Source organism: Monodon monoceros, unplaced genomic scaffold, assembly GCF_005190385.1.
Source record: "Monodon monoceros isolate NGI ecotype Baffin Bay Population unplaced genomic scaffold, NGI_Narwhal_1 Super_Scaffold_18, whole genome shotgun sequence".
Lineage (NCBI taxonomy): Eukaryota > Metazoa > Chordata > Mammalia > Artiodactyla > Monodontidae > Monodon > Monodon monoceros.
The window spans coordinates 73,829,944-73,851,613 of record NW_021703774.1 but is presented as its reverse complement, the minus strand read 5'-3'; the positions used below and the strand labels follow the sequence as shown (position 1 = coordinate 73,851,613).

General features: G+C 46.6%; 2 protein-coding genes and 1 long non-coding RNA gene across 5 annotated transcripts in view; 1 reads left to right on the top strand and 2 right to left on the bottom strand.

Moving 5' to 3' along the window:
• Positions 1–303: 303 nt before the first annotated feature.
• Positions 304–8,445, bottom strand: MTMR11 (myotubularin related protein 11). 2 transcript variants are annotated; one of them, XM_029228602.1, is made up of 17 exons: positions 8,211–8,445; positions 7,775–7,865; positions 7,211–7,332; positions 6,916–6,976; positions 6,158–6,300; positions 5,608–5,686; positions 5,344–5,479; positions 5,006–5,093; positions 4,758–4,846; positions 4,548–4,672; positions 4,024–4,090; positions 3,761–3,831; positions 3,059–3,225; positions 2,589–2,762; positions 2,019–2,201; positions 1,291–1,584; positions 304–988 (listed from the first exon to the last, which is right to left on the bottom strand). In XM_029228602.1, exons 1-17 carry the CDS (start codon positions 8,289–8,291, stop codon positions 842–844), a joined length of 2,118 nt encoding a protein of 705 aa, XP_029084435.1. In that variant the 5' UTR covers positions 8,292–8,445; the 3' UTR covers positions 304–841. The 2 variants fall into 2 exon arrangements, with proteins under 2 accessions (XP_029084435.1, XP_029084437.1); XM_029228604.1 differs by lacking the exon at positions 7,775–7,865 and having other exon boundaries at positions 308–988; positions 8,211–8,381.
• Positions 8,395–18,408, top strand: LOC114898683. The gene is made up of 3 exons (XR_003794442.1): positions 8,395–8,595; positions 8,985–9,072; positions 18,057–18,408. It is a non-coding gene; the product is annotated as an uncharacterized LOC114898683 (long non-coding RNA).
• Positions 13,352–21,670, bottom strand: part of OTUD7B (OTU deubiquitinase 7B) — a 52,283-nt gene continuing 43,964 nt past the window's right edge. For both annotated transcript variants that reach the window (XM_029228601.1, XM_029228600.1), the window contains exons 7-12: positions 21,210–21,322; positions 19,407–19,534; positions 18,948–19,097; positions 18,251–18,365; positions 17,202–17,286; positions 13,352–15,969 (exon numbers count right to left, since the gene is read on the bottom strand). In XM_029228601.1, coding sequence (XP_029084434.1) covers positions 14,761–15,969; positions 17,202–17,286; positions 18,251–18,365; positions 18,948–19,097; positions 19,407–19,534; positions 21,210–21,322 — 1,800 coding nt within the window. In that variant the 3' untranslated portion in view covers positions 13,352–14,760. The remainder of the gene's footprint in view (positions 15,970–17,201; positions 17,287–18,250; positions 18,366–18,947; positions 19,098–19,406; positions 19,535–21,209; positions 21,323–21,670) is intronic.

The following is a 21,670-nucleotide window of genomic DNA, read 5'->3' as shown; positions in this document are numbered from 1 at the left end:
AGAGGTGGAGTGATAGCAAAGCTGAAGGGTGGTTGACACAGAAGCCCAGAGTCCTCTGTCTCAACGTCCAGAGCGCACCCTGACGCCCAGCAACGTCTGGGTGTCTTTTGACCCATCTGCACGGAAGAGAGAACCCAAATTGCCTTTGAATTCTTCAGAGCCCCCCCTGACCCATCCCCTTATTTCCTTAGCAATAATATGGTCGGTACCTTCCTCTCTTGGGTCACACCCCCTTCGCCCACCCCCACCCCCACTCTCTTACCTAGGTTCCTTTATTCAGACACAAGAAACAATGCCAGCAGCGTGTATAAATATTGTGCTTTAATGAACTCCTTAAATAGAAATGTCACGACAAAAATATACAATTGGAAGAGACAGGGTGTCTCCCATACCCATGGAAAACTGTAAAGGAAGAAGTAGAAATCGGAATTACAGGAACATCAAGAGGAGGTGAGAAGGAGGTCTGTAGGCCATCTTGTTGACACTGATAAATGGTATCTCTGATCTCACAATTTACCAGCTCAGTATCCAAAATTTCCATCCAAAAGGGATGGCATTGCCCTGAAAAAAGGATGCGATCATATTCTGGATTGTTTTTGTTTGTTTTCGTTTCTTAATTCTTCAAATCACAAGAAACTATTTAAACCAAACAGGGCAGGGTAAGAGTTGGATAAGGTCAGCACCACCCATCTGCAATGGAAACTCAAGTCATTGAGCTTGTTTAAGGGCTGGCGTATGAAAGCTGAGGCAGCAAGACCAGGTGAGAAAAGTTGAAGGATTAGACAAAACTCTCGCTCACCCCAGACCACCCTCTGCCCTGCTCATGAGAAAGCCAGCAATTTCAACGGGACTGGGACATAATGGTATTTGGATTTCTTTTCTTGGGGTGATCCTCAGGAGGTATTCTTGGTGTCCATTTCCTTAATAACTCCTGAAGATGGGCTAGCTCAGCCTGAAGGCCAGAGATCGTGGGAGCTGAGAGTCCCATCTGGGGAGGGGGTGAAGAGAGGCAGAGAGGAATATTATTTTAGCTGCAGCTCTCTGCTCCTGGCATCCTTAATTCTCTTTCCCCCTCCAACTATGCCCTAGTTTCCACTTGATATTAGTCGCAAGCAGTTTCCCCACACTCCCAGACCTATCCACTTTCATACCAACAAGAATGGTACCTCATTTCCCAGACCCCCAGCCCTTTCCCTTTCCAGCTCCTGGAAATATCTGGTTTCTCCTAGAACTTCTGGTTCAGCAGTCGGGCCCCTTCTCCCACTCCCAGTCCCTGTTTTTCCTTCTCACCTGGACCTCAGGCCTTCCCCTCAGGTAGCAGCGTCTCCAGAGCCTGATTTGGGGTCCCAGATATCCAGGCAGCAGCAGCCCTGGGGGTAAAGGGCAAGCTCCCCAATGTGAGGGGAGCCCCCACTCCTGATCAGCCAGGCTTTCAGAGGAGATAGCAGGTCGAGGGAGCCAACGAGAAGAGACTGCCAGCAGGGAGGGACTGTCCCGCCAAGGACAGAGCTGATTCAAGGGGGTCAGGGCCCCTCTAGAGAAGAGCCACACGGAACTGGGGGGCCCAGGAACCATGAAGCTTGGCTAAGGAGGAAAGGGAAATCAACTGACAACCTAGAAAACTGATGACCCCAGTTTCCCCAAACTGGGTCAGGAAGGAATGTCCAGCTGCCACTCACTCAACACTGCACGTGTGATCAAACTACCAGCCTCCGCCCTAGAACTCTTTACCTGCTCTCCTTATTAGCCTTCAGACTAGGCCTCAGGACTGATTCAAGTTGATTTTAGGGAAACATAAAAATGTTTGCGTGAGACAGGAAGACTAATAAGGATGAGGAGGACAAAAAAGATGCTTTATGTTGACTTTAGGATTTCTGTCTTCCTGGGGACAGTCAGGTACTATAAATGCCAGCTAACAGAAGAGGAGTGAGGACCTCAGACACTGTCTTTTCACTTCTCATCTAGTGGGATGAGCCTGTGAGAGAGTCAGAAGAATTTAGGAACTTTAGACACCTCACCTGCTGTCTAGGGAGCCATGAATCTGGGCAGTGTTCTGGGTCATAGCCAAGATTATGGAACTGTAGTATCTGTTCCTTGCTGTAGCGTAAGTCCCAGTCCCAGACAGATAGCTGTGGGTTAACAGAGTTCCCAGCTGGGGGCTGGGCGTACCCTGCAGTATAGACTTGGGTATAGGTGTTGAACTGGATAGAGGAAACAAGAAAAGGATGGTTAAACAAACAAAAATATATAATCCTTCTCCCAAGTCTAGAGAGAAATCATGAAATTCTCATCTCTTAAGAATCAGATATAGGGTGAAAGTCCAGTCCTGAAAGTGAGCATCAACCTCCCCCTTTCCCATCCACAGACCTCACTTTTCATAATCAAGACTAAACTTCAGAGAGTAGTGGGGTTTTTTGGGGGGTCGGCGCACTGCACAGCTTGCGGGATCTCAGTTCCCCAGCCAGGGATTGAACCTGGGCCACGGGAGTGAATGCCCAAAATCCTAACCAGTAGCCCACCAGGGAACTCCCAGAGAGTTCTTCTTAATGGAGGGAAAAAAAGACAAGTCAAAAATGGAACTCACTGACCTGTCCACTCTGCTTTCCACGCTCCCAGGGAGTGTCTCTCAAGAATGTAAGGGTGTCAGGAACCCTGACGCTGTCATGAAGAGCAAGAAGGAAGAACTCAGAGAATTCAAACTCAGCTGGAGACTGCTGGAGGAGCTGCCAGACGCAATCAATGAAGAGGAGAAACACTGGGGCCTGAGAAGAGGGAAATTAAGAGGTTGGAAGGGGTTATGGGGACCTAAATGGGGAGGATGACAAAATAACAGGGGATGAAGGGCACAGGAACAGAGGACACTAAGAAGGTCAGGGAGTGGAAATCTCAGTTGAGGTAGGGGGTTGTGGTCCCTCACTCATCTGGGTCTCCCTTCAAGCTTAGCCCAAACTCAGAACCCTTTGGACCTAATTCACCTCCGATGGATTTTACTATTTAATTTTCTCATCCCCGTACTTCTTAATAATACTCTCCCAGTACCCTCCCCAAACATTCTCACCTCTTCACTGGCCCCAGTTCCCCCAAGTCGGGTCAGGAAAGGATGTCCAGCTGCCACCCACTCTCGCTGCACTAGTGATTGGAAGCCAAGCAGTGTCCGGGCTTCAGGGGCTGAAAGCAGCTGGACGAGTGAAGAGAGGATGCCATTGAAATCACGATCACCGCGCTCTGGGTGATAAATAGGGATAAGGGACAAAGAAGGAAGGCCAAGAAACTAGGGCAGAAGAGAGTGAGAAAAAGAAACATGGCAAGAGGAAGTGAGCAGCACAGAGGGGGAAAGTTTGGGGTAGGTAGGATTGAGAGGGCACATAAAAGTGAAGAGAAAACAAAGACTTTGAGTGATTCACTTCATACACTCCACCGAGATAGAAATACCCAGCTTCACATGTAGGAAGCAGAATCATAAATGTCCAACCAGCTTCCACATTTTCCTTCCCACCCCAACCCCAATCCCCATCCTCTGATGGAAGGACAGGAACAGAGGGCTGAGAACCCCTCTGTTAGGGACCACAAGCTTAGTGGGGAGGGAGAAGTAGCACTGAAGGATGAGTTAGAGCTGATGGGTAGTTCCTAGCAAAACGAGAGGATGCTAGCACTGGGAGGGGACAAGGAAGCTTTATAGGTCTCCCTCCCTGAGCAGAATCCAGTCAGGTGAGTAAAGAGAAAAGGCAAGGAATGGAGTGGGTTGGCCCAAGAAACTCACCTTGAAGTACTACAGAGCGAACCCTGGATGTCACTAAGACTGAGATGTCACTGGCCTTTCGAAGACAAGACCTGGAGGAGTGGGTGAGGAAGAGAAGGGGAGAATAACAAGCCTGGAGGAAGGGAATGATGGGTCAGGGGATACAACAGAGACAGACTCCCAATTCCTTCCCCCTCTCCTTCTAAGGAGAAACAAATAACAGTCGTCTTGGGGAACCAAGGAGAAGAGTTAATGGAAGACCATTTAGGAGTCAGAGGGAGTACCTGACGTAGTCCAACCATCGTGTTCCATCCAGAGCTGAGAGCCATTTATCCTCAGACACAGATGAATCTGAGAGAGAGTAGAGGAGTCAGAAGGGCAAAGAGATCAGGAGAACTGGGAGTTCAGGATCCAGAATTAAGAAGGGTTAATAATAAGTTGGGTAGTGGTTGGGTCTGGGGATAGGAATGAGAAGTAACTATAAATGGCTATGAGGTTTCTACAATTAAGTTGTGGCGATGGTTGTACAACATTGTAAATACAATGAAATGCATTGAATTGTACACTTAAGATGGGTGAAGGGTAAATTTTATGGTACATAAATTATATCTCAATGAAGCCGTTTTTAAAAAGAGAATATCTTGGGGTCAAAAAGACAGGAAATCAGTGAGTCTGTGGGAGATGGGAGTTGAGTAGAAAACTAAGGATCAGTGGGTTGAAGGGGTACTCATTCACAGCAGGCAAAAGGGTAAATCAGGTTAGGGTCAGCAGACCTAGAGATGGGGTAAGGGGTCAAAGTTTATCTCACCAGGTAGGCAGAGGGCCCTCAGCCTCAGGTGGGCAAGTTGGACGTCTGCAAGACTGGGGAGCTCATCCATAGTGTCTACCAGGACAACGTCTGAATGCCCAGCCTGGAGCATCGACTCCACTACTCTGGAGGGGAGAGAGTCAGAAAGTAAGGGAAGGTGTCTGCCCTGAATATCTAACGCTTGATTCTTCTCATCAAACCTCCCCTCACCTGATATCATCCTTGTTGGGGTCACTGGCTGTATAGAAGCCACCACAGCGGAGAAGATCACTACCCCCAGGGTGATGCCAGGACAGGCGCTTCACGTGGATGAGAGAAGGATCATTGAGGGAGAAACTCCTAGCCCCACCCTACCCTTGCCCCCACACTGACCTCACAGGGATCCCCTCCCTCCACAATGACCCGTAACCTCCCATGACCCTCTAATTCCCAACCGTTACCCTCACCCTCACACTGACCGGTCCACGGCTCTGATGGAAGTGGCCAAATGCTCTCCTGACCTCACTGTCCAGAGTTCGGTTAGGGACCCAGAAGTAACGGGGGAGGCTGTGAAATTGAGAGTTATGTCACAGCTTGGCTCAGTGACCTCATTATAATGCGAACCTGTTATTACAAGGAAGCTGCTTAGGAGGGGATCATTCCAAGGGATCTCAAGTTTAGAGATCTAGGAGTTAAAGGGGATAGCTTTGCAGATGTCCTAGGAGGCTGGAGTTTGTGGGAAGTCCTAGTTTTAGAGGATCAGAGAAGTGTGGGAAGATTGAGGGGGCAGCAGGGGTTGGGTGGACTGGGGGATCACCTGGTGGCTACGTCGAACCTCTCGTTGACAGTGCTGACCCTCCAGCCCCTGGCCCCCTGCTTTTTCCGCTCAATCTCCCAGTCTTCTGATGTCTCCAAGAGGGGAATAGGTGGTTTTCTGGAACCAGAACTCTGGCCTAGGGCAGGAGGGAGGCACAGAGGAGGAGGAAGAGGAACCAGAGCCAGCTCAGCTCTTTTGCCTTCAGCCAGCTTCTGCTTTTTCAGACTCTCTACCCTTTCCTTATCCTAAAGCCCCCACACTCACCAGCCTTGCTCAGGGTTATCCCTGCATACTGTTGGGCTTGACTGTTCTGAGCTCTGGCTTGGACAATGGCCATGGTCACCTGTAGAAGAAAGGACATCCCATCCTTTGTCTCAGACTGAAGTGAAAAGAAGGAAATAGGGCTCATGTGTTGCTCCACTGTCTTTGCTGCCAATAGAAAAGAAAAGCGAAGACAATCCCTAACGAAGGGAGCTTCCACAGGTCATGGGGACTGGAGTCAGGGGAACACATTTAGGACCAGAGAATGACAGAATGGTAATTCTGGGAGGAATCTTGGGGATAATCTTATGCAACCCTCCCTGTTTTTCAAAGGAAGAAACTTGTCCGCAGTTACACTCCTGATAATTGGCAGAGCTGGGCTAGAATTCAGGCCTTTACTCTCATTATACTATCATTTTAGTCACTCCTTGAGAAGAAAAGCAGAGAGAATGATGAGAGGGATCTTGGGAGACAGGGGACTATTGGGAATTTCCAGGGAAAGGATGCCAAGGTTCTAAGGGGAAGAGGAGTCCTTGGGCTGGAGGCCTCTTACCTGAAAGGCCTGTGGCTCTAGTCCTCCAGCCTCAAAACCAACTCTGAGTAGCCGGAAGTCTTGGCCATGAATCAGAATCTCCTCAGGGATAAATTTAAGCAGGGACCCTGGACGGAGGAGCTGGACTCGGGACAGGCCATTCACTGAAGTCAAGAGAGAGTGGAGTGAAGTAAGTCAGAAAGAGAAAAACAAATACCATATGCTAACACATATATATATATGGAATCTAAGGAAAAAAAAAAGGAACCTAGGGGCAAGATGGGAATAAAGACACAGACCTACTAGAGAATGGACTTGAGGATATGGGGAGGGGGAAGGGTAAGCTGTGACAAAGTGAGAGTGGCATGGACATATATACACTACCAAACGTAAAATAGATAGCTAGTGGGAAGCAGCCGCATAGCACAGGGAGATCAGCTCGGTGGTTTGTGACCACCTAGAGGGGTGGGATAGGGAGTGTGGGAGGGAGGGAGAGGCAAGAGGGAAGAGATATGGGAACATATGTATATGTATAACTGATTCACTTTGTTATAAAGCAGAAACTAACACACCACTGTAAAGCAATTATACTCCAATAAAGATGTTAAAAAAAAAAAAAGAGCTAGAGAGCGGTACAGCCATGGATCAGGGTCCCTCTAGGAGGAACTCTTCCAGCCCATCCCACTCCATCCACTCAGGCTGTCCTCTGAAAATAAAGGAAGGATGAGGAGGGGTTCCGATACTCCCAGTGAGCCCCTTCACCAAGCTCCCACACTTACCAGCCTCTAATCGCCCAATGTTGGCCAGGGAAAAATCATACTCACTGCTCAGGGGAGTCTCCTAGAGGAAGCACATGAACTGATGCTAAAGACATCTGAAGTCTCATTCTTTGTCCTACCTTGGCAGCCCTAACCTCCCTAGAGATGGTCCCCATGGACAATCCCTGATACTCTCAGAAGACAGCCCTTAAGCATAACTCTCACTTTCTCACTTCCTGTAATGTTTGTCTACATCTTCTAGACTCCCCTACCCACTTCCCACTAGTTGTCCTTTGCACTGCCCTAACCTTCTCACCTCACTCCGCTGCCATCCACAGGGCTGGAAGGTGACCCTCAGGTTGCTGCAGATCAGGGTTCCAGGCAGTTCAGGTTCCAACCCTTTCCTCACCCCTGGGGCCCATGCTAGGATCTGCTCCCCTGCAGGGCAAGAAGGGAAGCCAGGTTATGACTGTTCCCAGTACTGCCCACACTTGTATACACCCACTCCTCTCAGACAGGAGGATCTAAAGAGGGAAGATTAAGATCCTCCCCTAACCCCACTAGAATGAAAGCTTAGGAGGAGAGAATTTATATTCTTTTACTCTAGAGCCTAGAAAGTGCCTGGGACATAGTAGGCACTCAAATATTTATTGAATAAGTAAATGAGAAGAGGAGTAACAGGGTCAAGAAAACAGAGGGACCATCAAGGTCCAAGCTCCCAGCCAGCCCTGCCCAGAGAAGAGAGCAAACCTCAGGCAGAAGCACTTTGAGCCAGGAGAGGAGTACAGAGGTACCTTTGGTGAGGTTTGAAACAAGGTCTGAGGAGCATGAAATTTGGAGGAGTCTTTGGAGATCAGAAGTATTGGAAGGGCATTATTACCTGGGAGGCATCCAGAGGCCAGGCAGCTGCCAAGCTGATGACTCCTGGGCTCTGGCATCCCACTCCCCTGGACAGACTTTGGTCCAGAGAGCTGCGAAGGGTGTAGGGTTAATCCCTAGGCCTCTCCAATCCTGGGGTCTGGGGTTACTTCAGCAACCACCTCTGGAGGCCTACACTCAGACACTCAGGATAAACTGAGATCAGTGGCTGTGGGGAGCTCAGCACGGGGCGGGGGGGGGGGGGTTGGCAGGTAGTTAAGGGAGGGGCTGGTTAATGGATAATGAGACAATGAACTTGAAACTGCAAAAAAGACCAAGCTCCATCAACTGAGGAGGTCTCCTCCTCTAGATCCTTTTCTTCCCTCTTTCTCCACACGATCCCCATTCACACCCTCTTGCCAGTGCCCCCCTCGCGCAAGCCCGTTTCCTCTCCTTACCCCCATCTCTGGCTCCTCCTTCTGGGGGGTGACGTTGAAACTCTGGCCCCGGCCCCCCCCACCACATTTCTCTGGCTCCATCCGGGGATGGAGCGGTCAAGGGTGGGAAACCTCGAGGATGCTCAAGCCCCTTGGGGAGAGGCTGAATCTTGTAGATGGGAGGAGGGAAGTCAGGGAGAGGGGCAGGAGGAAGATTCAAGGGAAAGGAGCATTTGAGGTGCAAGGAGCACGCTTTGGGGTCTTTTGAAAGGTGTGTCCAGCCCAGCTAGAGAAGGCTCCTCGGAAACTTCAGTCGACTCTGGAGAGGGCGGGAGAGATGCCCAGCCCCTTAAAGGAGAATACACACAATTTTGGAAAAGTGGAGAGGAAGTGGAGCCTAAGAAAGGTGAGGAAAAAATGGGGGAGTGAGAAAATACCCAGATTCCCCGCTTTACCCCAAACCCAGATCCTATTGTCTTCCTGTTCATGAGCATTGGAGACTGTTTGAGGGGAGCAGTAGTGCCAAGTATTAAACTGGAATCATTGGGCCACTTCCCTGGACTCTCACTGATGGCTTCCCTGGGAAGCTGTTTTTGTTTTTTTGTCTTCTTAAAGGGGGTGGGGGTGGGGGGAATGTTAAAGTAGTGCAGACTTCCTTGCTGCCTCCCCTTACAGACCTAACAGAAGTGGTTGAGAAGAAATTTATTAATGGAAATTGGCCCTCAGGGTATTTTTGCCTGGGGAGGGAATTAGGGAGGGGGGTGAGTTAAAGTGTTTTTGTGTATCCTTCTCCAGAGAGCATGAAACATATCTCATGTGAAGGGTCCAGTGGAAAAGTAGGGAGAGAAATTGAAACATCTGCAGGATACAGACACAGGTACAGGTATGTTTACATGCAAGTTCTGGTGGTGGGGGTGGGAGGCTCAAGGAAAAGATCCACTTAATCCAACACACACACACACACACACACACACACACACACACACACACACAACCAGCTGGAAACTAGGGCCCATTCCAGGTACAGGAGCCCTCCCTCCAGCCCAGACATCAGATCTCCAAGTTAATGATTCATGTTAAGGACTTTGAAGGCTGAGGGTTGGAAACCTCTGTTAAGTGCAACAGTCCCATCCCCCCACCCTCCCCCTTGCAACCCAAGAAGCAAAGATGGGTGGGGAGGGCACTAGGAGGGAAGTAAAGGAACTATAGGCAACGGTGACTGGGGGTAGGAATGCAAAACTCTAACTTTAGGTATGAAAAGGACAGAAAATAAAATACAAAGTAATGAATTCACGAGCTGCTGTTTTATTGATTTTGAGTTTGTACAGAGGCAGCAATTCTTAGGTGGGGGCCCCAGTTTTCCAGTGACAACTCTCTCTTCCCCCCACCAGCACACACACCCTTCCGGCCTCAGCTTTAAAAGTTCCCTGTCTTGGCTGCAACTGTGGAAATAGTGAAGATATTCTGAGGCAGGGAGTCAGTCTGGAACAGAGAGGCATACACCTGCTAGGAAGGTAGCCCAGAAGCCTGATTCTAGAAGTCTTAAAAGCTACCAAGCCCCGCCACCCCCACCTGCATTCCACCAGCCTCAGTCTCTTGGGGGGAAGAAAATATTTCCCAAGGTCTGTGGCAATAGGAAGAGCTGTGTACCACAGTTTAAAAATCCATGATCCACTTTCCTTCTCCCCACCACCCTTCATTCAAGAGCCTCATTCTATTCTTTAATACTTGAGGTGTAGGAGCAGCAGAGGAATACAGAGAAAAAACATCAGGGGAATGGTGGAAGGTCACAGGCAGAAAAAAGATGGGTGACTTGGATCAGCACCTCACCAGCAATGCAAAGGGGGCAGCAGCCGAGGGTTAAGTAACAGGAGGACCCCCTCTGTCCATTCTACACACACCCAGTAGAGGTTTAGTGGATGAAAGGAAGGGTGAAGAGGCAAGGGGCTGTATCAGATTTTTCCATCTTCAGAATCCTAGTCTGGTTGCAGGTTTGTGCCAGGAGTGAAGGCTGCTGGGAGGGGCAGCTAGAGGAAGGAGGTGGAGCTGAGTGACTCACAAGATGAGTCACAGATCCAGTTATAAGCACAGAAAAGAGGCCAAGGTCCTCCCCACCCCCACTCCTCTCTGCGCCACTGTCAGCCAGCTTCCCTTTCTCTTTTCTACTGCCCCTTACCCAAGTGGCCAGTGAAGGGAGGTGGCATGGAGATAGTCTCCATGGGGGATGTCATGATATTTTGCTAGTCATCTTAAGTTCAGGGGGCAAAACAGCCTGTAATTTGCAGACCAGGTATCTACAAAGTGAAAGAGACAGACTGCCTACATGAGTCACTGAATCTGTTGTTGAAGGGCCTGGAGGGAAAAGGAAATTAGAAAAATCTGGGGTGCAGGTGATTCCAGGCCGAGAAGGGGCTTCTGATTCTGTCTTCTCACCTGTGGTTGTGTGTCTGGGGCACTGACTCCTTAGAGAAAGAAGAGAACACAGAGTCCAGAGGTGTCCGAGTAACTGGGGACAATTATCTTTGAACCTCCTTTATTGGGAAAGACAAAATGTGACTGGAACCTTGGACATGTGGCTGTTTAGAAAGTAGTAAGAATAGCAAAAGCTAGGTTCTCAGAATTCATTCAGAAACAGCTCCATTCTTTCCAGCTCAGTATCATTCTCAAATATACAACAAAAAGTCATTGCTAATTTCTGTTGTGTTGGTCTGTGAGCTTTAGTTTCACTTGAGAAGAAACAGCCAACAGGAGAGGGAAGGAACTTCCCTCCAGGCCCTGTACAGCACTGAGTTAAACACCATCCGCACTCCATAAAGAGACTGAATCTTAAAAAAAAAAAAAAAAAAAAAACTTTTAATATAATCTTTTACTTTTGTTTTAGAATCCAGTGTGAGGGAAAAACGTTTGGTTAAATCTTGTAACTCTCAATAAAACCAGCATAGATTAAGGGAGGAATTTGGAGGCCTCTCCTATAGTATACTTGCTCCATCAGGGCTGAGATGGAGAACATAGGGTGGAGGGGTAGCACTGTCTTAAATCAAAAGGGGAAAAATAAGAGCCCTGAAAAATCTTCCCTCTCCAATAAAAACCTCAGTAGGTACCCCAGTGCCTGGATTAAAGGAACTAGGTGCACTTATTTAAGCCTGAGAGATATCATCCCTCATCCAGGGTTGAGGGGTCTGCCTCCCCCCTTCACCCACACCCTCCTTAACTAAGGAATTTGGCTCATTTTGAGTGCACATCATGTACCCTTCTCCTCCCTTTTCCCCAACACAGTAATTGCATGAGCTTGCCTCTTCCACCCCCTCATCCTCCCCAAATACCATAAACCAACCAGTCTGTCTTCATTTTGCAGGCATTATTTTTTCACCACCCTCCCATTCCACAGCCCTCTCAAAGGATGAAGCAAAACAAACTTTACTCATCCCTATGGAAAAACATCCATTGACTCAGGGTCCCTCATCTTTAGAATAGAGAGGGTGTTTTTTTTTTTAATGTGTCAATAAATAGTTACCTTCCCAAATTAAAAAAAGAAATGTATTTCTTAATGAAAAAGCTAGAGGGCCTAAATAAAGCCCTATTTTACCATATTCACCCCTAGGCCACCCACCAGAATTTCCACCTTTTTTATTTGAAAAGAAGTCAAAAGCAATTGGGATTGATTCATTTATAAATCAGAACAAAAGCAAACATGACACAAGGTTTCCGTTTTTGTTCATTTGTCCTCAGTTTTTAAAAACAAAAGTATTAACTAGAATCTAATAACAGGTCAAATCCAAACACAGCAGTCCAGTGGAGAATCAACTTTCCTGGTTTTATTCTCTGGGAAAGTCCCTGGTCTGTTTCCATTTCTATTGGTCCAGGCCAAAATCCTATGATATAGATGGATGCCTATGGGAAAGCTAGGTGAGCTATGCAAATTCTTGGTGTGGGTTTGAGCCACCTGTTGTTTGGGTGCATGTTAGGGGACGAAGTTCATAAGGTGGTGGTCTCACCAATGTTGTTCTAACCCCGGAAACAGGGTAAGGTGAGCAAGGCACTCACTTTGGGCACAAAATTTAAGGGGTGCCCCAAAACCCAGTAACCAAGATACTATTTTAACACAGTATATTTTGAAAGTCAAAACTAATGTAAAAAAATCCACAATGACTAAAGTATCAAAATTTTAAATAAAGACAGGATTCAACCCGTACTTGCTCAATTCAGCGTTCCTACCCTCACTCTAACCCCAGTCCTGTTGGATTCTGTCTTTTTTAAGATTCTGATATTTTGCTTATCATGGATTTTTTGCATTAATTTTTAAAAATACTGCATTAAAACAGTATTTATCTTGATTACTAAGTTTTTGGTGTCTCCTTAAGTTTTGAACCTGAGGGGCGTGCTTGTCTCACACTAGTCCCAGTCCTGCCCAGAAATATATACATACCCTCCACCCTCCTTTGGAACCTATCTCCTTTGACCTCATCTCATTGCTTCCTTAACACCAGGTTTGTTTTCAAATAAAAGCGTAAGAATTAACAGCCATGGAAATTATAAAATCAACAATCAGATTTAGAAAATAAGTGACTTTTCAAGTTTGTTGAGGAGAAAGGAAACTTTCTAAATTGTGAGCAGTTCCAATGAATAGGACAGTCTTGGCTGGCTTTGTTACCAAGGGGGAGATGGGATGACAACTTTCCTGATTGGGCAGAAGCAACACAGGGCAAACACGAGTCCCCCTAACACACACATCCAGCCCATGTCTGCCTTGGATCAAATGTGGGGATTACATTCCACAGGATGGTTTATGAGTACATACCTCAAAAGAGAAATCCAAATACAGAAAAAGAGCCCCAATTAACACTCTGGACACTTAAGTACACTTATTCCCCTTCCTCATATGCACCCAGGAGTGTATACAATTGCATAGTTGAGTTTTTTTCCCCCCAGAAAAAAAAAATTTAAAGGGAAAATTGGCCCAGGATAGGTCCTCCAGTTTAAAGCTCTTAGAAATGGTGCTGGCCAGAGCATAGGCTGTCCAGACTTGTGCTTTGTGCAAAATGCAAAGGAGCTCCCCGCTACTGTGTCCACAGACCCACTCCCACCCTCTGGGGAAAAGGATGGGGGGGGCGGCGGGGGGGGGAGGGGGAAACCCAAAGACAGATCAGCTCATTGGGAGTAATCTGTGATCTGTGGTTATAGTTCACTAAAATATATTTCTCTACCTTTTTATAAATTGCCCCTAACCCCTACCCCAAGTTTCAACATCAGTCCTATTATCAAAAATATCTCTTCTTACAAAGTATTTTTATTATTTTAATAAACTAACCACAGATTAAGGTCAGCTATGGCTTAACAAAAGAAGCCGGGACGTTAAGTTCATTCTCCAAAAGTAGAGAGGAAGGAGAAAGAATCACTTAAATAGGAGGAAAAAAAAATATTTTTTAAAATGTTTTTGCTTGCTGGGGTCTTTTTGTTTCTTTTCTTTAAAAAAAAAAAAATTCCAAAAAATAAGTTGCTTTCTACAGAAACACAGCAGCAGAGGATGGTAGTGCTCTATTTAGGTTTTTGGTTTTGTTTGAAACAGTCTGGCCAAAAGTCTGTCCTCCTCCCACCCCCCTCCCAAGGCGCACTCAAACCCCAATATGTGGTTATTGCTAGTAGTTAAAAAAAGATCACCTCTGTACCAATTCACCTGGAGAAAATTCAACACACACAGCTGCTCTTCTCATCATTCTCTTGCCTTCCCCAGAGGGAACTTTTGTTGTTGTTGTTTTTTAATAAAATTAAAGTCTTAAAAAAAAATCACAACCTTCTTAGCTCAGCCCTCAAAAAGGATGAGAAAAAGATAGGGGGCAATTGGCAATCTCCTCTCGAACTAGAAGGGATGACAGATAGCTGTTTAGAAGGAAATCAAACTCAAGAGGAAGAAGATTCCCCTTTTAAGTTTCTCCCTTTCCCATCTCACTAAACTGATTTAAGCCAGCCCCCTCCTAATAAGCATCCATAAGCACACGTTACTGCCTTGTCTTTCCAGATCCTTCAAGAGGAAAAATTTATCCAACACTAAATTTCTACCTTAATTCAACTCAATAGAAAATTTGACTAATTTCCCAGTTTCCCTCCACACTCCCAACTCCACCACCATGTGCTTTTTTCCAACCTAAAAGAACTTTGGTCTGTTTTTTTCTTTTATTGACTGAGAACCTCCTTTGCCAGTTCCTCCCCCAGACTTCTGCCCACCTCCCCACCCGCTCACATCAAATCTTCCCTTACACTTTCCCTTAGGTCCTGGGATGGACCCAAGGGATTATGACACAGAATTACCATCTTTCCCCGCTTGTACCTCCTCAGTACCATTAAGTCAAGATGGGCAAAGGACCAGTAGAGCCCTTGAGGCACCACCATCCAGCCCTGACCTGCTCTTGCCAGCCTGGCAGTTCTCCAGAGCATACACACTTAAAAGTTTCTGGCCAGGTTCACACAAACATTACTGCATTTGCCCCATCAACATGGAGGCTGGGTCTTATGAGCCAATTAATTGAGCTTAACTTTCTTTGTTTAGCCCCCTTGCCCTCCAGGGTTTCCCCATTCAGAACCTGTGCACCAGCAGCTCCCCACCCGATTCACGTTCCCTTCTCCTCAGTTCTTCCCTGTAACAGCAGGAGCAGAAGTTGTTTGTCTCAGGGTGTCCATAGAAGCTGCAGTTCGGTTGTTTGCATTTGGTCTGGGTTGGGGGAAGCCCCCGGGGACCTCCAGCCCATCCATCTGGCTCAGGGGGCTCTCTGTAGCCGTTGCTATAGGAATCAGCCACGCGGAAGTGGGGTGGTAACAATGCACCCCTGTGAACTCCATCCTTGGAGTGACTGCCTGGCTCCAGAGAAGGGATGCTGTCCTGATGGGGGTAGGGTCGCCCAGGAGGGCACTGTCTGGGGAAGGTGGCATATGGTGGCAGGCCCCCCCCACATGGCCCCCCTGCCATCTGCCTCCGGGGCTCCTGGCAGTGGACTCCACCCCCAGAAGGTCGAGGGATAGTAAAGCCACCAGGGTAGCCAGTAGACAATGCCACCGCCTTGGACTCTGCTGGAGGGGCAGTCAGCAGCTCCTCCCCGCCATCTGGCTCTGGCTTTTTGGCTGGAGGAGGCCCACTCCCTACCCCTCCATTCATGATCTTCCTCTCTGCCTCCTTCTGCTTCTGCTCTGCCAGGAATCTCTCCTCAGCATCAGAAAGGTAGCGTTGGATCATCTCCTCCTGATATTGGTGACGGTGACCCATCTTCAGGGTTCCAACAAAAATAAACTTCCCCTCCCCTTGCATTGCAATCCTCAAAATGCTCAGGCTTTGCATCACCTCCTGGCTATACTTGCTCCCTCCATTACCAACAGACTCAGATGTGGGCTTCTCAGTTACAGGCCCATCCCCAGCTGCCTCCTCTTTGCCACCCTTCCAACTCTTCAGTGAGTTTTTCTTCTTCTTCTCCAGTGTCTCAGTGCCACTGCTTACCCCCGACCCTGTTCCCATCCCTCCAGGCTTAGAACCCTTGCTGTGCATCAGGCCTCCCATGTTCTTCTTGAGCTTGCTGCCCAAGGTTTTGCCAAAGCTGCCCAGTTTGTTAGCCACAGAATCTGCTCTTTTCTTGTCCTTTTCCCGGTCTCGTTTTGACTTCTCTTTCCGCTTGCTGCCCTCATTGCTGGCAGAACTGCTGCCAACTGACTCCTTGTCTGATTCCCCAGACTCAGGAGTGGACCGGGGCTCATCTCCAGCTGAGGCTGTCGGGGACTCAGGCTGGGCCAGGGGAGCCTGAAAGAGACAAGAAAGTGGCTGACAGATATAGGATGGATAAACAACAAGGTCCTACTGTATAGCACAGAGAACTATATTCAATATCCTGTGATAAACCATAATGGAAAAGAATATTAAAAAAGAATGTGTATATGTGGATAACTGAGTCACTCTGCTGTAGAGCAGAGATTGGCACCACATTGTAAATCAACTATACTTCAATAAAAAAAATTTTTTTTAATTAAAAAAAAAAAGAATGCGACTGACAGTTATCCCATTGGTCTGGGTTGAGGGAAGCCCCCAGGAACCTCCAGCCCATCCATCTGGCTCACGGGGCTCCCTGCAGCTGTTGCTATAGGAATTAGCCATGTGGAAGAGGAGTGGTAACATCCCTATGAACTCCTTCCTTGGAGTGACTGCCTAGTTCCAGAGAAGGGTTGCTGTCATGACAGGGGAAGGGTCACCCAGGAGGGCACTGTCCTTCCCCAGCTCATCAGCTCTCCCATGAACCAGGGAAAGAGGTATCTAATATCTAACTTTTATCTCACCCCCTGCAATTTGATGCCCTTCTGTAATAAGGAGATACCAAAATGAAGCCTGGATTTTGCTCTTCTAGAACAATGAGCAACTATACAAATATATGGCCTCTGGGTGAGGAGGGAGAATATTCTATAGACACTAGAATGGCCTTTATTATAAATTTCTCTATGCCAAATTCTGCTCAAAATTAATCTCAAAGAAGTCTTGAATAACCACCCCAAGCCTTAACCATTCTGCATCCCCTCAAGTTCTAGACATTCAGCACTGGAGTCCATCAGTTGGCCCTTGCTCCTGTGTTCCTGTTCTATGGATAATAATGACATCCTCAGAACCTACTGTATCAGGAGCCCTTTAAGCTATTCTGTCTCCTCTGGTGCCCAACACAGAGGTCTATGTACAGAGGGCTTGGAACAAAGTAATAACAATCTCAAGCTCACCAAAAAGTTCAGAAAACTTTTCTTGAAGAATGTGTTTTAGTATCAGAAAGAAGAGCCTGGCCGGTAAGAAGATACAGAAAACAAAGGGCACTAACACGTAGAAAGGCAAGAAAAAGTGTCGTTTGGAATTTATCTGATATTTTCTAGTTATTCCTAACCTTGAATCATAAGCCACTACTCAGAAGAGACTCAGAAGGAGCCACCACCAGATTTCCTTGTTCTCCCTGACATGAAAATGAGGACATGCAAGGGTGGGGTGGGAGAAGTCCTCACCTGTGCATCCGAGGACACTGGGATCCACTTCACATTCATGTAGCCATGCAGCAGATGCAATTTGACCTCTAGGGACAGGATTACACTGTGAAAAGGAGAAAAAAAGAATTTCAAAATACTGTGACCTTTAAAAAGCAAAGCAGTGTGATCCATTTGGGAGGTAGGGTGGGAGAGGGCTACATGGCTGGGAACTCAGACAGGGTTGAGTTTGAATTAGGGCTCCACCAATTACTAAGCTTTATGACCTTGAGCAAGTCACTTCAACCTCCCTGAAACTCAGGGAGGGGTTGATAATGGGTATAGATAATAATATCTATCCTGCAAGGTTGCTGTGAAGATTAAAATAGTATTTGAAAAGGGCCCAGCACAGTGTCTGGAAACTAGGAAATACTTCCTAAATGGCAGCCACTATTATTGTTGTTGCTGTAAGTATTACTCAGAAGGAGCTTTTCATAATTAGGTGAGAACTATTTAAAAAGCCATAAACGCTGGGTTTTTTAATCAAACCGTCTCAGTTGGGTTCAGTTTTAGGAGCCCGAAGAAGGCGGCACTGGCTAAGAGGTAAGAGAGGAGCTTTTACATTCATAAGCTCTTATGGGAAGTTTGGAGGCAGGAGGAAGCCAACTTCTGGGAGGTGGCAGGGGGGCGGAGAACATATTTTTCTTGCTGTTTAAGTTCCAGAAAGGCAAAAGCCCAGACCAAACTGTTTTGGTCAGCTATTTAAAACCCTTCTCATTTGGGCTGGGAGAAGAAGTGTGATTTGATTATCTTGATTTTCTGATCACTGTTTTGGGGATTCCGCAAGAACACTCCTCATACTGTAAGGAGATCCCAGGATTCCCTTGTCTTTCACAGGGAGAAAAGGCAGCTGCAAGAGTCCTGGTGCCCAATCTGTCTCCCTCCTCTCCATCTTCCCAAAGACACTGGAACTAGGATGCGACTGTCTTTGCCTCTGAGCTGAGGGAAAGTCCCCGGGAGATGGACATCGGACATCATATGTGGAAGAGATCGCAGCTACAAAGCGGATAGAAAGGCTAGGCTTGCCTCACCTGGCCAATCGGACATTGTCATTGTCATCTTTGCCCCACTCCCAGCCCTTTCCAGGGTCCACAGCAAAGTGCAAGGGCAGCAGCTTATGCTCTGAATCTGTAAGTGGGATCACAGCTGGGAAGGAAAGAAACATGATCAAGGAGTCTCTTTGAGGAGAGAGGAAAGCAACTGAACACAGACTGACTTCAGTGAAAAGGAGGCTGAACCATACCAAAGGTCTCTAACTGCAGTCACTTCTCAGTTCGTAACATGTGAATTACCTTAGCATTTAAAAACTTAACAGGCAGGTTTTCCCTTGTAACCCAGCACACAATTTAGGCCACTAATCTCCATGACTTCCCACCAGTCATCTAGCACCTATGATGTTCTTGCCAGTTAACGGAGATTCAGGGAATTCAAAGTCATTATCAAGACGAATATAGCAAAGCATCATTTGGAAGGTACTATGACCTTACTGTATTAGCTCTTTACTCCAGAGCAGGGAATACAGGCTGTGTTTTTCTCCAAACCTTTTTTCTTTTTTTAATTTTAAAACCTCTGTATATCTTATAGCTTAGTAAAACAGTATCAACATGTACTGTCTGAGCTTGCATGTCGCTTAATTCTTTCCTCCTACATTCTCTCTCATTTCAGTTTTTCGAAGTGAAAATAAAGCGGACCAAAAGACACCAGAGACACAGACATTGCATTCCGCACCTTGTTCCTTGGCATTCTCCTTCTGTTCCATGGACACAAGTGCAGAAAAGTGGGCCTGATCGTAGGCGAGCACCAGAGGGGAGCGGTGACACTGGCTGGCTGGAACCTCCAAGGGCAGATAGATTCCCCCAAAGGGAATAGGGGCAAATGCTGCAGGAAACCACAGAGATTATTATTAAGGCTATATTCTTGCCTAGTGGGAAATCCCTCCACCCCACTCTGCCAATTGAGCCCCCCCTCTCATTCCAACCCATGTTTAATAATTCTTTCCTAAGAAGCCACATCAATTAACCTCAGCTGCTTTACTCTGAATCTCATGAGAATTTTGCCTTGTTCTAATTTATACCTTGTTTTTTTCCCAAGGGTCTATATAACCCCTTTCCTGCCCTCCTTCCAGTGCTTAGCCCAAGGCTCTGCAAATAGGGCTGCTCAGGGTAGAGTGAGGACTGACTGACTCACCTTCCCCGCCAGAGTCCCTCAGCATGGTGTCTGCCACAACAACTATGGGCCTCCTAAGCACGTGGGCAAGGACGAAAACATGGAATTCTTCTAGGCTCTCATACACAGGCTCTTCTGAACTCTCCACCCTAGAGTTGCAGGAGGCAAGAGAGTGGAAGGGGTGCAGTGGCAGGGAGAGGGAAGAAAACAAAACAAGAGACCCATGAAGACCAGCTCTGCAAAGAGGAAAAAACAATGTCCCTTCCTCGTTTTCCAGTCTTAAGGCTGCCACACACACAGCTGATTATTTTATGCTACCATGGCTGTTTCTACTTCCGTTTCACAGATGGGGAAATACAAGAAAAGAAATATGAAGGTTCAAGAGTTAAAGTAGTGTTAGGAATCGGCACGTAATCCCTCTCTTAATACCCATCTTGTTCAACAACCTTCCCCAATTCTTTGTCCAGTAGCTCAGTGTACAGCTGTGTAGCTTCATCCTGCTTATCACTTTACGCACCACAACCACCCACACATCACACTCACCATGTCCTATCAAAAAAGGACAAAACAAAACACAACAGGAAAGAAACAAAAATCCCTCCTTCTATGTTCACTTACTTGAAGAACAGCCTCACCCATCTGCTTAGTAGCCTAATCAGAAATCTGTGAAATATTTACTGTTCTTTATATTTCATCTTCAATTAATCACCTGGCTTGACCAATTCCATCTTTTAAGTGTCTCTTGTAACTGTCTCCTCTGGCCTATCTGCAACCCATCACTCTTGCTCACACCCATTACTACTACTCCCCTCCGTTTCATCATCCACTCTGCTGTCAGTGTGTTCAAATACATGAATTTGCTCCCGTCACTCACAAACTCACAATTTAGTGGCTTCCTGCCCCCTAAAGCAATGTTATTCAACATTGGGTGCTTGCTACAAATGCAGATTTCTGGGCCTCACCTCAGTCCAACTCAACTGGACTTCCTTAGGGTGGAAGTCCAAAAATCTGCATTTTAAACAATCCTCCCAGATTATTCTTACGCCCAATAAAGTTTGGATAGGTTATAGTTTTTTAACTTTCTAACTATAGAAAAATTTTAAACATATTCAAAACTAGAAAGAATATTATACTAAACTCTCAGGTATCCATCACCCAGCCTCAACGATTATGAACAGATGGTCAATCTTGTTTCACCTAGACCTTGATATATTTTCCTAGGGATGGCCCCCACACCCACACCACCCCACCAGATTATTCTGGAGCAAATCCTAGACATCATATAATTTCATCCATGAATATTTCAGTTTCAATCTCTAAAAAATAAAGGACTCCTTTTAAAAACGGCCACAATACCATCAATACCACACTTTAAAAACTTAACAATAATGTAGACGTTATTCACATTTCCCCGTCTTACATATGTCCATACATTCCAGCTGGTTGATGTGTCTCTAAAGTGTCTTTAAACTTAGGTTCTTTCTCCCTTTTTGTTTTCTTTGTCTTTATTTATTGAGGAAACCAGGTCATTTGTCCTGCAGTTTCCCAAAGTCTGGATAGAATACAATTTTAATTCCTTAGCATGGCACACAAAAATCTGGACGGCCTAGCCTCATCTACCATTCTGCGCCACATACTCTATATTCTGGCAATACTGAACTACCTGTATTTCCTAGAACGTACCATGCTGTTACACCCTTCTGTGCCCTTGCCATGGCTTCTCTTCCTCTCCTTCTAACATCCTCTTAGCACAGAGGACAGTGTCTTTGGACACTGAGGACTCAGCAAAGATTATTTCCTGCTCCTCCAGTTAGACATACTTACCCACCACAGTTGGCTCCATTGGTACCTAGATGCATGCGGGGTTCACTTGAGGCAAGCTTGATCAGCTCATTCCATTCCTTCTGCCACTCATCCTCTGTGTATACCAGCCCTGACTGTGTGAAAGACAGGCAAGGAATATCAAGCAGTTAGAGGCTAGGTTCAAGAGGCAATAGCCATTCCAACTCGTGTTACTCCACTCCCTATTCTCTTACCACTTGGCTAACAATTTTTACTACAAAGTCCAATCTCTTCTCCCTTTTATAGTCAGGATCCATGAAAGAATGTCTATGATCACTCACACTTCTTCCATTCTTTTCTGACCCACTGCAGTCTAGCTTCTGTATCTGCCCTCCAGCCTATGCCCCCTCCCTCACCCCCACAAACTACTTCACCTGACTCTAGCAAAGACAATTACCTTCTAATTGCCAAATTCAGCAAACTCTTCAGTTCTCATCTTTCTT

Coding starts and splice junctions, on each gene's coding strand:
- MTMR11 (XM_029228602.1), bottom strand. CDS start 8,291: ATGGAGCCAGAGAAATGTGGTGGGGGGGGCCGGGGCCAGAGTTTCAAC. Junction 4,673..4,757: donor CCCAACAAGGATGATATCAG/GTGAGGGGAGGT, acceptor TCTCCCCTCCAG/AGTAGTGGAGTCGATGCTCC. Junction 3,832..4,023: donor CGATGGTTGGACTACGTCAG/GTACTCCCTCTG, acceptor CCACTCCTCCAG/GTCTTGTCTTCGAAAGGCCA.